General features: G+C 37.6%; 2 protein-coding genes across 5 annotated transcripts; both read right to left on the bottom strand.

Moving 5' to 3' along the window:
• Positions 1-2,576: 2,576 nt before the first annotated feature.
• Positions 2,577-11,175, bottom strand: LOC105058727 (peroxisomal membrane protein PEX14). Of its 4 annotated transcripts, none has more exons than XM_010941744.4 (11): positions 11,017-11,175; positions 9,658-9,902; positions 9,467-9,515; positions 8,033-8,229; positions 7,457-7,643; positions 7,192-7,350; positions 5,650-5,723; positions 5,477-5,519; positions 5,317-5,384; positions 4,130-4,198; positions 2,577-3,302 (listed from the first exon to the last, which is right to left on the bottom strand). In XM_010941744.4, the coding sequence occupies exons 1-11, from the start codon at positions 11,051-11,053 to the stop codon at positions 2,793-2,795; spliced, it is 1,638 nt and encodes a 545-aa protein (XP_010940046.1). In that variant the 5' UTR covers positions 11,054-11,175; the 3' UTR covers positions 2,577-2,792. The 4 variants fall into 4 exon arrangements, with proteins under 4 accessions (XP_010940046.1, XP_010940047.1, XP_010940048.1 ...); XM_010941745.4 differs by having other exon boundaries at positions 5,692-5,723; XM_010941746.4 differs by lacking the exon at positions 4,130-4,198.
• An 881-nt stretch (positions 11,176-12,056) lies between these two features.
• On the bottom strand, positions 12,057-16,816 carry LOC105058726 (protein KINESIN LIGHT CHAIN-RELATED 1). Its single transcript, XM_010941743.4, has 3 exons — positions 16,664-16,816; positions 13,876-15,915; positions 12,057-12,482 (listed from the first exon to the last, which is right to left on the bottom strand). The coding sequence occupies exons 2-3, from the start codon at positions 15,852-15,854 to the stop codon at positions 12,272-12,274; spliced, it is 2,190 nt and encodes a 729-aa protein (XP_010940045.2). The 5' UTR covers positions 15,855-15,915; positions 16,664-16,816; the 3' UTR covers positions 12,057-12,271.
• Positions 16,817-17,172: the final 356 nt, after the last annotated feature.

Raw genomic sequence — 17,172 nt, 5'->3', positions numbered from 1 at the left:
ATGAGAGAGAGAAGATGATGATGATGTTGTTGTTGTTGTATTGAATGTGGTTGAACTTGTGGATATGTTTCGTATGTGGAATGGAGGTGGAAGATACAACAAAAATAGAAAATCCATTCTATTGTCATAGGAAATTGTCAAGAGCATCCATCGTTAAACACTACAGCTGATTTATTTGAACAAACAACACCAAAAGACTAAGGGTAGCGTTACATGGTGCACGTGATTTTTGCACCTGGTAGAGATCGTCTCCGGTCAGTGCTTAAAATGTTCCAAGTTGGACGCCGCCTCGCGGTCTTCATGCTTGTCGCTTGGACTATCTTTCAAGCCGCACGTCACACTACTCGCTTATTATCATAGTCAGCAATTATTTAAGTATTAAAAATATGACGGTTGTCTTCTTGAGATAAATAATAGCTGCTATAATCAATTTAAGTGAAAGGACATCATAGAAGGATAATAAGTTGTCTAAAACCTTGATGCCTTGCCCATTGTCGTCGATATTCGGCCTTGTGGGCCATTAGCAAGTGAAAAATTATACTATACACTATATGCATCATATGGTGAAACATTATGTCAATCACATCTGTTTATTTTTATCACGATACGCTAAAATGAAAGTTGGATGAATGAAATTCATCAAAACAAATGATTATGATTGATGCGATGCATTGCTAGATGGTATATATGGTGTAGAATATAATTTTTTTAATAAATATGAAAAAAAATGATATCCTAATTCACAATTCAATGGAAGGGTACGATCTAATAAAGTTGTACCAATAGATCAGTTAAAATTGATATTTTTTTTTTAAAAAATAGATATATTATATTAAGTTAAATATGAATAAATATATTTTTGAGAATTAGATAATAAAACATTTAGAAATTCGAGGCAAGAAACTGGATGAAATATACTTCAAAGTTTTAGTTATTTCCAAAGAAAATGCCAATGATGATTGACCAACCGAACTATTCCAATGGCAGTGATATCTTTCCGAGATGCCAGCAGAAAATCCCGTTGAAGACTATTCTATCAAAGAAATATTCTATCAAAGAAAATACGTGGATGCCAACATGATATCAAGACTATTCTCCTTTGGAAAGTATTCTATACTCATTGTGCCATAGAAATGATAGGATTTTGACCGAGCTGCTACTCAACAAAAGCTCTGCTAGTAGTGGAGGCTAATCCAAAGTTGCCTGGCACTTTGGGTGAGACTTGGAAGATGGACGGGCTCAATGGAGGGTGGCAAAAAGTCACCCTCTATCTCTTCCTATTTCCACATAATAAGCCCTACTCGTAGTTTAGATAATCATTCTACATTCATCAAGGGAGTAACTTGTTCATATTCCTACAATTTTAAATTAGAAACACAAGAATCATGTCCTTTCCACTAAATATTTTAGGGAAGACCTAGATAGCACGTTTTATGGACTTGAATTTTCTTTTTCCTTCTTCCATGCTTTTGAAAAATTGGAAGCTCTTTTTCAATGATTCGGATTAGTCCCAAAGACCCGAGCTATCCAACTAGTGTGACTGCTAGTTTGGAATTTTGCTTCAAACGATTCAATGAGGACTTTTAATAGGACTTAATATGACTTTCACTTGATGGTTTTTTTGATTCATTGCTATGATTAACTTGATCTACGCTTATGCAACATTTATGTTATATAATGATATTGGTCAAATAATACCCCAACGAAATTTACATTGTTGTAGATTTGTGAAGAGAGAATAAAGGGATAAAAAAGTGCCACCTATATTTCTCACTCAGCATAAATGGCTTCGGAGCTTTTGTTTTCTTAATTTTTAGTCCTAAGGCGTTTCCCATCATTGAGCTTGCAAACCCTATCAAACAACCCTTAAGGAAAGGCTGCCTAACTTTGCTGCATATCAAATAAAATGCATCACTTCAAACTCCTCGGCTGGGAATGTTAATCAGATCATTTATAATTCATTACTGGGTTCTTGCAGGTCATCAAACTCCTCACCATTGTAAAATCCAACTCCTCTAAAAGATCTATTAAAACAATACTCCGTACAATAACCATCCGTGATTAAGTCAAGGTACTTGGGCATGCCAATCTTCCTAGAAAATTTATGAAGATACCAAACAAGATTTCAAAAATCGATATTCAGTCACATACCGATTTCTGAGTCACGAACCAATTTTTATTTGATACAGTATTATATTATCTCGTATCGGTCCATACTGTCATTAAACAAATCAAAAAAATTTTCACCTACTACAACTAAAAATATATATATATATATATATATATATATATATATAATATATATATATATATATATATATATATATATATTGAACCGTACAAAACTCAATCCATACTGCACCAAATCGAACTGTCTGATTTCGTGCGATTTGAATCCATATTATCGTACCGAACTGACCGGTACGATCCGATTTAAAGTACCGATCGGTTCGGATCACGTACCAAAAAATCGGCCAAAATCATATTGATATTTTGCTAATATGATATAATATGAGGTGTATCGACCGGTTCGGATCGATATGAAATACAACAATACCAGGCATTTCGAGTTGATATCTGTTAAATGTGAAACTCAAGCCATTTTCTCCCTTATGTTCTCTTTACATATATCTTCCAATATGGTTTAGATGCAAAGATATATGACATATAGATCAGTTCAATGATGCATAATAAACAAGGGGACAACAACTGTTATTATTTGCTACTGCTTCTCCCCTCAACAAAATTATGATTAAAACGTGTAAAGTATTCGAGACTCTCACTCTGAGCTATCAGTTTACTTCAATTCCATCTGCCCGTTCTTCTTGTATTTCAGTATGATTTATTCCAGTGACACTGGACGTCTCCACCTCAACAGCAGAGTCAGGTGCTTTCACCATCCTCTCCTCTCCATCATCAGAGCTCGCCGCTGACCGCTCATCCCCCGACTGCTGCTGCTTTTGAGCAGATGGTTTCGGGTGTCGAATGGCAGCAACAGCATCTGGCATAGAAATTGCTGGTGGCTGAGGTGGGACCCATCTCCGCTGGCTAGGCCCTTCACTGGTTCCCATTCCATTAGGGAGCTGCTTTGGTTCCTTCATTTCGGGCTCTATTTCAGTTATTTTTTCAGTCTTCCTTCTCCACCAAGGTTCTGAAGCACCATGAGTCTTCCCGTTCGTCTGAGTCAGAAAGGAGGGATTGGTGCTCCCTTCTATTTCAGGATTCCACCCTTCATCGCTTGATTGGGAGCCCAGGTCACTGCTGGGCCCTTGCTGACGTTGCTGACGCACCTCCCAATATGGCTGTTTGATATAATCACATTGATACCAATCAACAATCCTTAAAACGTACAACATAAGAAGGCACTTCGCAAATTTGACTATAAAAATAGAAATGGCAATTCTCTCCAAGCAAGCGAAAGTGATGAATTGCTTTCAATTTCTTAGGATAGAAAAATATTCCTAATATTTGAAAAGCTTATAAAATGTGCTTAAGTATACAAATAACAGCTCATTTGTACAAGCCTACATAATTCCATGGAAAAAAAAAACTGAAACAAAATAAATGGATGCAAAATTATATTTTAATCAAGGTTTTCAGACCTGATGGGAAGGGGTATCTCGGCCATCTTGTCTTCTTCCTGTGACACAATGGGATCGGGACAGGGTTGGGATTCCAAAATCTATCCATGTGGAGAAGAAGAAAAGTGAATGAAAGAAAGGAAAGAAAGATGAAGAAAAAGAAAAAGTGATAGGAAAGATGAAGAAAAAGGAAAGAAAGAACAGGAGAAGAAAAAGAATTAAAGAAAAGAAGAAAAGAAAGAGAAATAAGAAGAAAAGGAAATAGAGGAAGGTAAAAGAAAAAAAAAAAAAAAAAAAAAAGGAAGGAAACAAGGAAGAAGGGAAAGAAAAAAAGAAAGAAAATGAAAGGAAAGAGAAAAAGGGAGAGAAATGGAGGGTATCTATAGGACTCTTGACAGAAATTATTGCCAGGATGGAGTGGGGACAGTAGGGCATCTCATTCTACGGGAAAATCGGGAAAACCCCATCCCAAAGGATTTCAAACCTTGATTTTAATAGATACAGAAATTGTATCACACAACTAGAAGTATAAAAGTCCTTACACGAACCTTTGGTCTAGAAGCTGAAAGAGGTTTTGCTGGTGGTTGATCATGACTTGGATGCATGTCATTGATCTCCTGGACATTAGAATAGGAAAAAGCAAATGGACTAAAATTATTTGTAATAAAATGAAAACATAATCCGATCCAGAAAATTAGTGGAATTAACAGTCTAGTTTGATTCCAGGATGCACACCCCCTCTCTATGCAATACTGATGATCAGGATAATTAAATATTGAAACTTGTTAAAGCAATTTCAGTTTCCAAATTATAGATAATGTAAGAAGTCTGTTTTCTAGTATGAAGATAATACTGATATGCAGTCCAGTTGTTGTGTGACTGCTAAAGTAAACAGGATAAAACATTTGCAAAATAAACAGGATAACTATTGTCGCTGTTTCTGTAATTTTAGTGGCCAATAGTTCCCCTTTTTTTGAGCATCAATTAGACTCCTCAAACTCGAATGATAAGTTCTAAGATTACTTTCATTTTTCTAAACAAATAAAATTCAGGAAATATAGTTTCCCATTACTTGGAAAATCCAATTTGACATGGCCTTGTATCAGGGTTGCAACTACTTAGAGAGCAGATAGAAATATCCAAAATATTGCTGATCCATTTACATGTTACACAAGCATTATTTACATGCTAACAAAAATATATCTCATCAATGAGGTCAAGGCGAGTTTAAAAGACATCATATAATTTCATGACTATCACCATCATAGCCTTAATTAAGCAGCCATCCCCTTTACATACCTTAGTTTTGTTACTATTGTTTAGCAAATGTTAACTCTAGACACCAAGAACAGAAGATAAAAACAGCTGGCATCCAATGTTACAATTCACAAATTCAAATGAAAAAACTTACAATTTGAAACACTGTGCAGAGAATGAGAAAAATATACCATTCAAATATCCCAAAACGGTCACATGGAAAAATGGTTTGTAGAAAGTGAACCCTATTCTCAGACAGCATATAAGATTCTAATGGACAATTTTCTGATGAAGCGCTACAATTAGTCTCCTATCAAAACAAGTATTTGGGACATAAAGGAAAGATTGTGGCATTCAAAAAACACCAATATCACTTTCTTTCATGCAATTATAGTGCTAGACTGATGCTGTGTTCCCTTTTTTTTTTTTTTTTCCTAAAAGGTTATGAAGGTATTGACAAGATGATGGAACTATATACCTCCATAGATGGCTTTGTGTGCGGTGCAGATACAGAGTCCACTGGTGCAGGTGTGGATGAAGGCCTCGCTGTCCGGTAAAATAAAAAAAGACAAGCAACAGAGACAAATGAGAATTGCAACATAAAGGCCAAAAAGGAGGGAAAAAGAACTGATGATTACCTCTTCCAAAGTCCATATTTGGCATGTCATTTACTTTAGCTTGCTGAAAAGAAAAATGAAAGAACTAGTGAGAAATTTCTCCATAAAATCAAACTAATTAATGACAATACTCAAGTAGCAGAAGAGTTCAAAGTAATTCAAGCTATGTACCATAGTCAAAGTTGTAATATCACCTTTGAAAACATAGAGGGGATACTTGCATCTGGTTGACTTACCTGAGAAGATCTCCATGAGTGGTTAGCTGGCCCTGAAGGTTGTACAAAAACAATTACAATTGTAGTCAGCTGAGAGAAATTGCATCACAGGTACTGGTAATATTATTGATCAAAATGCTTGTGAAAGATGTCTCACCACATTATTAAGCAATGCTAGAACAAAAGAGAGATGTAAGATATGACTCACAACTGCAAGTCTAAAATCATATCTTACTAGCAAACCTAGAAGTTTTAATGCTACAAGGTCACCCAATCAGATGCAAAGTTTTCATCTGGACCAAGATCCCTGTTCGAACCAGTATTGGGCACCACCAGATACAGTATATAGTAATTCCAGGCCTCTAATATCTCAGCCAACATAACCCAATAAAAACCAAGGTATCAGCTAACACCATAGTTTGCAATACCAACCCATACCATCTGGTATGCTCTAAGGGCTTGGTTCAAGCCCATATCAACTTATGCTACAGCTATTGTTACAACTCTAATAGTGTACCAAGTGCTGATATGGGGACACATATCATACCGACCTGACACGTACAAGTAATTTATCCTTACAGAGTCCAAAACCAAAATTAAAAACCTTGATTAATACAATATAAACATATTAGAAGATTTTTTTAATCAACTTTTTACTTCCTAAAATAGATTTTTAATTGCTAATTTTCAAAATCGATGCCTCCATACTTGCTAATTTCAGACTTAACGTACTAGTTGAGATTTAGATATCTCAGTCCCAAAATATCAGTCCGGATATTGGAAAATATCGGTTCATCCAAATTTACCTACCTTCCATATTGACTGAAATAAACTAAGATCTCGATTCATCTCAGTCTAGGCCACCCACTAAGAAGACCAAAATCTTTGAAAACCTTGAGAATTTTACATGCACAGACACAAGGTAAAGTGATGAAGTGCCATGCTTTAAGTGTGGGTTGAGAGAGGAAGTCCTTGAGACATTATTCTATTTCAAAATTGTCCAGGTATAATTTTGTCTGGAGCCCATGAGTTCTAGATTTTTAACTACATTATTGAGTGTTTTGTAAGTTAACTGGGAGCTTGATTGACTTGAATCATCAATAAAATCTCCACATGATATTATTAATTATTCATTTATTTCTTTCCCCATTCTTCATTGGGATTAATCTTTTTCTATACACAGTTGCATTTCTTAGCTCTATCCCAGGAAAAGGTATCAGATATAATAATTCTATAATTAAACTTGCAAGTTATTCAGTCTACGGTCACTACCATCTTACCTAAATTTCCAACCATGTGCAGAGAATTTTAGTGAATTGTTTAGATGCCTCGTTTTCTAAACATATAAATCATTAACTGACCAGAGTTAGCCAACCAATTATTAAGGATGTCTAATTGCAATTTATATGCAAGGTAGAAGACTGATTTTTCACAGAATGGTATGTTCCATTAAAGCAATATCACATAGATTTATCATTATCTAAGAAAAGGAGATATGGTATGTCCTTGTAATTAACTTACCATTCCCTACTGTAGATTGGATATACTCTTCTAGCAGCTTCTCTTGAGAAAAACTGTTTTCCCTTCTGCTTTCCAACTTATGAATAGCATCACCCATGGATTTCATCTCCTTCACTTGCATATCTAGTGCTCCCATAAAAGCCTCAAAGTACTTCCTCTCTAACAAGAACAAGGGGGAGGAAGCTCTCAAATTCAGGATCTTAATATAATTGATAATTAATAATTTACAAGCTTAGGAAAACGGAAAAAATTCATCTTGAATAACCTTCATTTTTAGCATTTAACAATTCTTGGCTTGCTTTTGCAACAACGGCAGCAGCAGAGGCAGCTGCTTTTGCAGCTTCTGTTGCTTCCTCAGCCAACCTGGAACTCTGTTTATCTTTCTTATCAGATTCACTTTCTTTGGCAACAACCTTTCTGATCCAAGATTTCAGCTTAGGAACAACCACATTCTGTTAAAATAAAAATATATATATCAAGTACAGAAATAGCATTTATTTAATGGCTCCCAAATCTAAATCAGAAAACTATAATTGATCAGCAGCAAGGATATAGGTGCTGGGTGACATCGTGCAAGCTGGCCGGTGGCTGGCATGGCATGTCCCATGCCGGCACACAAGCTCCCCATATTGAAACAAAAGAAACAACTAATAATAATTTAAAATCACCTTTTTATTTAAAAAATACTAACATTAGAGTTAAAAGGTGTTGTGGCAACTCTCACTAGCTGCCAGTATTGGCCTGGCATGTTATGTGCCAGCCAGTGCTTGAAACAATAATTAGCATCAAACATGTCAACATCCCAGTAAAATGTAAGACAAGTAAACTGGTGAATAAGTACCTTAAAAAGAACAGCAGTCCCAGCACCTGAAGCAGCTAGCACCCCTGTGGCAAGAAGTGCATGGGACCAGTGAAATCTGGATTGCTGCAAACTTGGAGCCACAGGAACCCCACCAGCAGGAGCAGGAGCAGCAGCAGGTTGTGGAGTTTGTACCAAGGGTTGGGGCTGCAAACCAATAGATGATTTTGGCTGCACAGCTGTTAACAGTCAAAACAAATCAGCCATTCAATTAAGGACAAGAGATAGAGGGATTTGTCTTCTATTTATAGAGATTTTGGTTATTTTTTTCAAGTTTGCTAAGATGTAATATATAGGTCAATAATAGTTTTTTAAACTTAGGATGGTGAACATATCTTAGTAAAAAAAAAAAAAAAAAAAGAGGTGGCTTCGTCCTTTGTGTGTGTGTGTGTGTGTGTGTGTGAGAGAGAGAGAGAGAGAGCAGCTCAAATTGGTTAGTGTGAAAGTTTTCTTGGAAAAGCCTTGATCAAATTATAACTATTACTTTGAGTGAATATTGTCCTGATAAGTCATAGTTTAACCATATTGTCATTTAGGCAAGTCCTAAACTCCTAATCACAGCCATGTTAGATTTAAAATGCCCCTTCAAATTATTCAAATATTAGATTTAAAATGGCCCTTCAGATTAGTCAATTTATATGGATGCTACGAAAGTGATCAAATTAAAGTAAATTAAGAAATAAAAACTACACTCATATTAGCTATAATACATGTTTTTAAACATGGATGTAAGTAGAATAACCAGTTTAGAACTGAATCAAAAGAAAAAACTCCTTTTTTCCTTCACTCATCAAGGAATTAATTAATGGAGCATTCCACTTTTTCCCACAAAAGTTGACATCTAAATATCATTTCAGATTATCATAGTTATCGGAGTCTGCTTTGAAGCTTTTGTCGCACAAAACTTTAAAAATAACATATCACTATCCAACCAATACCTTGATCTTTTGATCCTCAAATGAGAAAAAAAAATCACCAAATCCCGACGAACTAGAGCAATCTACCCAACTTGTCGAGCATACCAATCTGAATGCTCAACTTAATCTAAAAGAGCAAGGTCCTAGGGTCAAAGTATCAAATAAAAGTTTTATGAAGTTCTCAGAAAAAAAAAATATATATATATATATATAAGAATAATGCTGGAATGTAAGTAAACAAAAAGTATGCAATATAGAAATGAAAATAAGACAATAGTGATAATTTTTAACACAAATAACATTTAAAAAAAAAAAATCCTTTCCTATTAACTCCTGGTGGAGGCCTTGCTGGTCTAGGGTAGCTCAGCGATCATGAGATTTATTTATAAGAAGTCTACAATCTAAACAACATTTATGAAAGTGTACTGAGGTGTCAATACCAACATTAATTACAAAACAAAGCAAATAATGGGCAGGGTTCAAACTTCAAATAGATTACCCTGATTTATGGTAGCAGCCTCAACACTGGTAGCATTTGGAGGAGGGTCCTGTAATACATATGAAACATCAAAGCAGTGAAAAACATAATACCAAGCCTCTGCAAAAGAATGCCTCACCGGAAAGAAAAAAGTTGTAAAATGTAAATGAGATCCAAAAGGAAATTTAGGGGGGAAAAAGGAAAAAGCTTACTGGTACACGGCGAAAGGCTTCATCTATTTCCTCCTTTGTCAGGCCTTTCCTTTCAAGAAAGGAACGCCTGTGAATGATTGGGGAGCCCCTTACTCTTGGATGAGAAAGAAACTTCACAGCATTCTGCACTTGATCCTCCCTTATTGGTTGTGGTATTGTAAATACTGGTTCTGCTGAAGCTTCATTGGCAGCCTCTTCTTTGACATCCTTCCCATCCCCCTCCACTGTCTTTGATAACTCGGGCCCTAATGTTAGATGGTGCAACAGATATCAATGTACAAATATTATAGGCTGTTTCTTCTTCAAAAATTTACAGGGAAGATATAATGCACCAGCAACGCCTACATTTCCCCCGAGCAGTTCAAGCTTACGGTAAAAATGACACCAGTCACCATGTCTAACATAGTTAAACCCATAATTCACGTAAGTTCATTATTATTAATCTTAACATAGTTAAACCCATAATTCAGGTAAGTTCATTATTATTAATCTTTTTACGATATTGAATACTATCATTTGCAGAGACAATATCAAAATAATTCTGTGGTAAAAAAAAAAAAATTAAGCCTATGGTAGGCCAAAGAACCTTGGCATATATGAAAGCAAGCTTCGTCTACTTTCAAAATGTTTGAAAAAACTAGTAACCTCGTGAGGCTATAAGAAATTCTTTCACAAGCTATTCAGAACCTCAAAGAACAAAGAGGGTGGTTCAGTGGACTCTCCTCTCTGTGCCATCCAGTTTCTCTTCTTTCATAGCTAATACAACTGAAGCCTCTAGCCTACATAACTACTCATCAAGAATTCTAACAAAAAATTTTATATGCTGGTACCAAGGGTAATTTTCACATTAAAACCCTGACCTTCACTCAAATAAAAATTTGCCTTCGTTCCATTTTCTTCTGACATGCATGCTGATTACTTCTTTATTTTTTCTTTTTAATTTAGTGAAATCAGTATCCAAACTCCCTCCTTCCTTGTCAATAAATAGCATCAGTCAAAAGGCAAGTGGAGCTCCTTCGGATATATCAAGAAACCATCTTTTAACTACAATACAAGCCTATGCTTTCAACTTCGTTATCTCGGATTGCCCAATTTAATCATTTTCCTTTTCTTATTCCATACCAAAGCTGACAAAACCCAGCATGCGGACAAATTCTAATCGGAGATGAAGGAAACCCAGGAGGACATATTTAACAGGAAGAAAAAAGGTTAAAAACTGGAATCTAGTGACTGAAAACGAAAAAGGAACCCCTTGTTCAAAATGATTTCAGATCGGAAACCCAATAGAATCAAGGAAACAAGAAATTAAATTGGGACAGAGATTTCGAAAATAGGGATTTGGGAAAGAGAAGAAATCACCTTGGTTTTTGGGATTCTCGTCGGATTGGGTCGCCATGGCCACCACCTCCAACCGCTCTACAAAATGTTTGGGCCCAAAGAAAGGGGATGTGTTCGGACTAGAAATAAAAGAAGAACCGCAAGGACTGGGAAATGACCAGGTTTATGAGTGGGACCGGAGCGTGAGAGAGCCTTGGATTGGATCGGATTAGATTTGTTTAAAATAGAGCGGCAGATGGCTCTCTTCTAGAGAAGGTTAGTTGCACGCAGGCCGATGCAAGGAAGAAGTACAGGAACGGGTCACAGGAGCAAGTGTTTAAGATAATCACTCAAACCAAAGGCTGGAATTGGGCCGGGTCGGATGGGCTGCGTCCCGTCCGAGTCCAGCCCCAAATCCAATCGGGCCGACCCAAATAACCACTCTAATATTGGAAGCTCGATTTTTGGCATAAACTGCTAGAGGGTGGATCGCTATTTCATAGTTTTATGTAAAATTTTATTCAAATTTTTCAAGATGAGTCAATCTAGCTTACCATTGCAATACCGGACCAGCCACGAGTATCTATGACCTAGGTTTGAGTCAAGAAATTTTCACATTTTCACTGGTCACAATTATTGATATGCATTTCATGATGGCAATACAATTATCAGTGTTTCAATGTTTTGAATTATATTGTCACACACAATTATTGGCATTCCAAATTTGACCACTTTTTCTCCCTTCACTTAACAGGTCGATGAACACATCCTTCTTAAGACCCTTTTTTAAGATTCACTTATTCTGCACTTAAATAATCAGGTGGTATTATCTGGAATTTTGGATGAAAGTTCATGTCACCAAGTAGTCAAAGATAGGGTGCATTGTTTTGGTCATGACAATCTGGAGAATATGGCTTCAGAGAAATGATAGAATAGTTAGACAACTATGAAAGAGCTGACCTCCTGATACACGGAGGGATTGGAAAGATCGGAGTCCTCTGGCTTCTCCTGAATTTACGGTTGACTTGGAATACTTAGATCATGCTGTAGCTAAATGCTATTTGTATTTTCTCTTTTTGGCATTAACATAATTGATGCTCTGTCTGAATTTTATAAATTCTATAAACAGTTGAGAACCAATAGAATAATCTCTGTAAGAACGAACATACAACAAAATCTTGCAAGGTTGAGCTCCGCTATTCTATTCTTCTTTACACTTCCCAACAAAATCTTTATAAGAATCAATACAGCCAGGCGAACATCTTAGTATACAAAGCTTCATGTCTCATGATGGGAATCATACTGCAATAACGTCTTCCTTTTTAGCATTTTGGTTGGTGTCAGGGAGAGTTTCCAGTGACCAGGCTTTCCTGTTTCTCACCCTGCCACCTTCCTTCAACAACTCAGCCAACCTCCTCTTCTCATCATCAACATCCGGGTTCGCTATTCCCGGCTTCTCCTCCCTTATCGCAATAACATATTCCAATATCTCAACAGCCTCATCCAGCCTGCACCAAAGAAGAAGCACCAACAACAACTATCATTAAAAGATTCCCCCAAAAACATTATCATTAAAAGAAGTCCCTTAAAGTAGTAGCATGTGTTCTAATATCAAAGCTGGTGTAATGTATACTAATAAAACAAAAGGTGAACAGGAGACCCTTGATCTTATGCAACTAAACAAACGGGAAAGTAAGGACAAATGGCTGGCCATATAAATTATAAAGTAAATAGTTCCTTCTCTAAGACTATCACATAAGGTATGGAGGATATACAAAAAAGTTCTGTTCTCCTTTCCGACACAACTGTTATGTGAATTAGGTGGCAGAGTGTCTTATAATTGCACAACCAAGATCAGGAAAGTGTATAAGCATTTCTATAAAGCTGCAGACCACATGGCTTACAGGTAGTGGAAAGGTTCCAAGTAACCAATAATAAAGCACACCAAAACAGAAAGTAAAAGAAACTGTAAGCTAATCACAAACATACTTTGTTGGAAAAGGCAAATTCAAACAATAAAAGATAGCAAAAGATAATAATATTTTAATAGTGATTACACTTTCAGAAGGTCCGACTTTATGAGACGTGGAAGAAAATAATGACCTTAACATGATTGAGCAGTTGCAGCTTTGGTTTCAGATGCAAAGCTGGCACTTACAATGACTAATAGTACCCAAATAGGAGATGATTAAGTGACAACTAGTCTAAGCCAAAAACCTGCTATTTTTGATGATAAACTAAGCTCAATATATCCCTACTTGCCTATAGTGTAATCCAAGAACATACCATAATCAATTTGATTCTTTCTGATACCTAAAGCTATATGTGCCAAATAGGTTAAACAGCACTATTACTCAAGGTATCCATTCACAAAATATTGAATTATAATGCAATTGGCCCATAAAACATAATAAAAAGGGCATATGCTGTTCAGGTGACAGCAGCTAATTACTCTAAACTTGATGCTCTTCTGTGAGAAAGCATGTAAAGAGTGTAAGCTGGCATAAAGTCACTCCCACAAGCCATGATAACGTAGACCCACCTTAAACAAGAAGTCTTACCCCATCTAGATGAACCGCCTTTACTGAACAAAGAGTGATGATCTCTTATGGTCAGCTTTCAACCAGATGCCAGCCCTCTAAAGTAGTACCCAATTATTAGCCAAGGTAACTTCGGGCAAGAGAAAGATCCACCGTGAAAAATATAAGGCTTATGGGCATGTAGAAAATCTACCTTAATAGTTATGCAATTTAAGCTTATGCAACCAAGCCTTCCATCACTAAGCACAAAATAAATGAGATTCCAACACAAGCAGTGAAAGCTAAGACAACAAAACAGAAAGTAAATGACTCAGGAAAATTAAGGGAAGACTCAAAATGCAGAACCATCTAGAGTTCATACCTTCCCATTGCATCGTAGGTTCCTGCAAGATTACTATACACTCCAAGGGTTTCTTGATGATACAGTCCATACTCCAGTTCAAGTATACTCCTAGCTTCCTCAAACAGCTCTGCAGCTTCATTAATTGCATACCGCTGAACACATGCTAGCCCCATCTGGTTCAGAGCAATGCCAAAGAAAGCAGACTTCTTCTCCCCACATGCCCGAAGCTTGGTGATAGCATTCTTTAATGATGCATAAGACTCACCATAGTTCCCAACAATATAATACAACACCCCCATATGTGCCTCAATACCAGCAATTATGCTTTGTTGGCCAGCAGATTTATTATACGTCTGTATGGCTTTCTGAAGTAATTTCAATGCCTGCTCATGCTCGTTCATCAATCCATAAATGGCAGAAACATCAGTGAGACCACTGGCAATGTCCTCGACAGAGGTCCCCGGAATAGGCTTGCCATAGATTCGAAGGGCGTCTTCACAATATGACTTCGATTCCCTGAGCTTCCCCATCTTATGGTACAAATCAGCAAGACGCACAAAGATAGAAGCTACAGTTGGATGGTTCTCCCCTTTGGTTGATTTGAAGACGGTGAGTGCTTTTTGGTATGCAAAAACAGCCTCATCGTATCGACCCAAGGAGAGATAGATGTCTCCAATGCTGCAATCCACTGAAGCCACATCTTTTTCCTGGCCATTGGCCGCCATAGCCATGCTTGCCTGGACGAGATGCTCAAGAGCATTTTCATGGTCTCCCTTGGTATCACAAATGAGACCCATGAGCCACCGGTCTGCTGTTTCTTCTAGTAAAGCTGGTGCACCATTCTCCCTATGGATGTCAAGGGCCATCTGGCACAACTTCTCTGCTTCATCAAATTGCAGAGCCTGTACATGTGCTTCAGCTATGTAGCGACAAGTCTCACCAACACTTGGGTCCCTATCACCCAAGGCCTGTTTCTGGATTTGCAACCCAGTTGTGTAGCACCAGATTGAGCTCTCAAGCTGACCTAACATGGCATAAGCATCTCCCAGTTGCATATAACCAGAAAATTTAGCAAGAGCATGGTCATGGCCTTCTTCAAGCACAGGGATCTCAATTGAATGCTGAAGCACAGGGACAGCCTCAGCATACCGTCCTAAATCACAGTAGATTGCAGCAATAACATGAAGACTCATGACTAAGTCCAAACTAGGCTTCCCAGCAGCACATTTCTCAAATGATTTCGCAGCTCGAAGGGCATATTTCAGAGCCCTTCGTGGGTTTTCAGAAGCAATCAAATCCCTCACGTTTTTAAGAAGGAAAGGCCCAAGATCTGGGTTATCCAACCCTGCTTCAGATGGATCATCATTTCCATTTTGATACTTTGCCTCCCTCAGCAAGGAATTCTTTTGTTTCCTCATGTGATCAGCTCTACTGTTGGGCTTTGTTACACTCTTATCACCTCTCTCAAGGAAGCTGCCTTTGCTCTTCGAGCTGGATTTGAAGGAGGCATCTGACTCCACTTGTGATCGAGAAGGCTTCTTAGATTTCTTTGATGATTCAGATGACGCAAGGGAAGATTGTGCCTTGACTGGGCTCTCATGTTTCTTGTCAGCTGACCCATTTTCTATCCTTGTGGCCATATTGGTGACACTTGCACCCCGCGCTTCTTCCATTACTCTAACATGTTCCATCTTCCCACCAACAAGATGTTGCAGCTCCAAATCGATCCTTGATTCCTCACCATCAGATTCAAAACTCTCCCAACATGAGGACCTCTCGCTGGAGCTCACCATCTCACACACGTTATCATACAACTGCTGGATTGATGGTTCCACACAACTCTCGACAGGAAGGTCCAGATCCTCTGTTGGAGCGCTCATCGGGCTTGCAGAACCCCTAGGAGATGTTGGTGTAGACAGATTCTCTTTAATTTGAGAAGAATTCAACTCATCGGATGCCTCCTTCCCATTAACTCCATCCAGCATTATTCCGGGCATTGCAGCCAAAGTCGAAGCTAATGAGACGAATTAAAGTATTCAAGCCCAGCAATCGAAAAATCTGCAAACCACCATGGAATAAAAAGATTCAATCCTCCATTAAGGAACAAATAGAACAATTAGTGGTTCAATAATGAAACTTAATTCAAACCCATTCCACCCCTCCACCCCACACACCCCCTTCCCAAAAAAAGGGCAAAGTTTCCTTCCTCTGCTTCCATAACAAATGCTTGCTAAAAAAAACTTTAACTCACAATACAATGACAAACAGAATCCAGTTAAGAGCGAAACTAACTAAGATTCATATAACAATATAAAAGACGAAAAAGGTTCGTACCAAAAAAGCTCATGCGCAGAAAAAGAATGGAACTTTTACCATGAGAACAGATCACACCACTCCAATATCAATCTAATCCTTCGATGAGCAAACAAACAAAAAGAAAAAAAAAAATCAAATATCTGTCGGTACAACCCCTGCAATGATTAAAAAAAGAGAGTTAAAAATGCATCAATCTCTCCAGATCACTCAAAAACCCTAAATTCGAAAACCAAAACCACAAAAGCGAATTCATCAAGTTCTCCTCGGATATCGTCGGTTTCATCCATATACACAACCTCACATCCAATACGGCAAAACGACACATGAAAGACAATAAAAATCTCAATAATGCACGAAAAAAGACAAGAAAAACTCGCCCAATTTGCAACCCACCCATCCTGTCATCAGATTCATCAGCCCTGTACGATCCAAAAACAAACTAAAATTACAAGGATCAACAAGGAAATCCAGCGAGAGACAGACGACGTACCATAAAACCCCGCTACCACAGAAAGTATCCCAACTTTTCGTATTCTCTATAGAAATCACTGAGAGAAGGAGAGGAAGAGAAAGAGGAGGGTGGGGGATTGGGCGCGGGCGGCTGGTTGGGCGGTGGGCGGAATTCGGAATTCTAAGCTCCCTTATATATAGAAATATGGGCACTCAATTTTTTTTTAAAAAAAGAAAAAAATTAAAGAGGAATAAATTATATTTCGTCTAAATTAATTAGAACAAAGACGGTGGGAAATCCGGCGCAACACGAGGGTAAAATCGGAATTCAGAACCAAAATAATGTGGGTAAATAGTTATTTAATCCAATAACATAGCAAGATTCGAGCGGGGTGGTTTTTCTTCGCGACGAAGCAAAGCTGAGACGGCGGCCTCTCAACAACCGCAACATGGTTAGATGGCGGATTTGCCCCTGTCGCGATCATGCCGTCCTATTTTTATTTTCCGCTAGATCTGCCGAGTCTGTGATCAACGGTTGTGATTGATGAG

This window comes from Elaeis guineensis, chromosome 15 (assembly GCF_000442705.2).
Source record: "Elaeis guineensis isolate ETL-2024a chromosome 15, EG11, whole genome shotgun sequence".
Taxonomy (NCBI): Eukaryota; Viridiplantae; Streptophyta; class Magnoliopsida; order Arecales; family Arecaceae; genus Elaeis; species Elaeis guineensis.
Note: the sequence above shows the minus strand (reverse complement) of the source record. Positions and strands in the feature narration are given on the sequence as shown.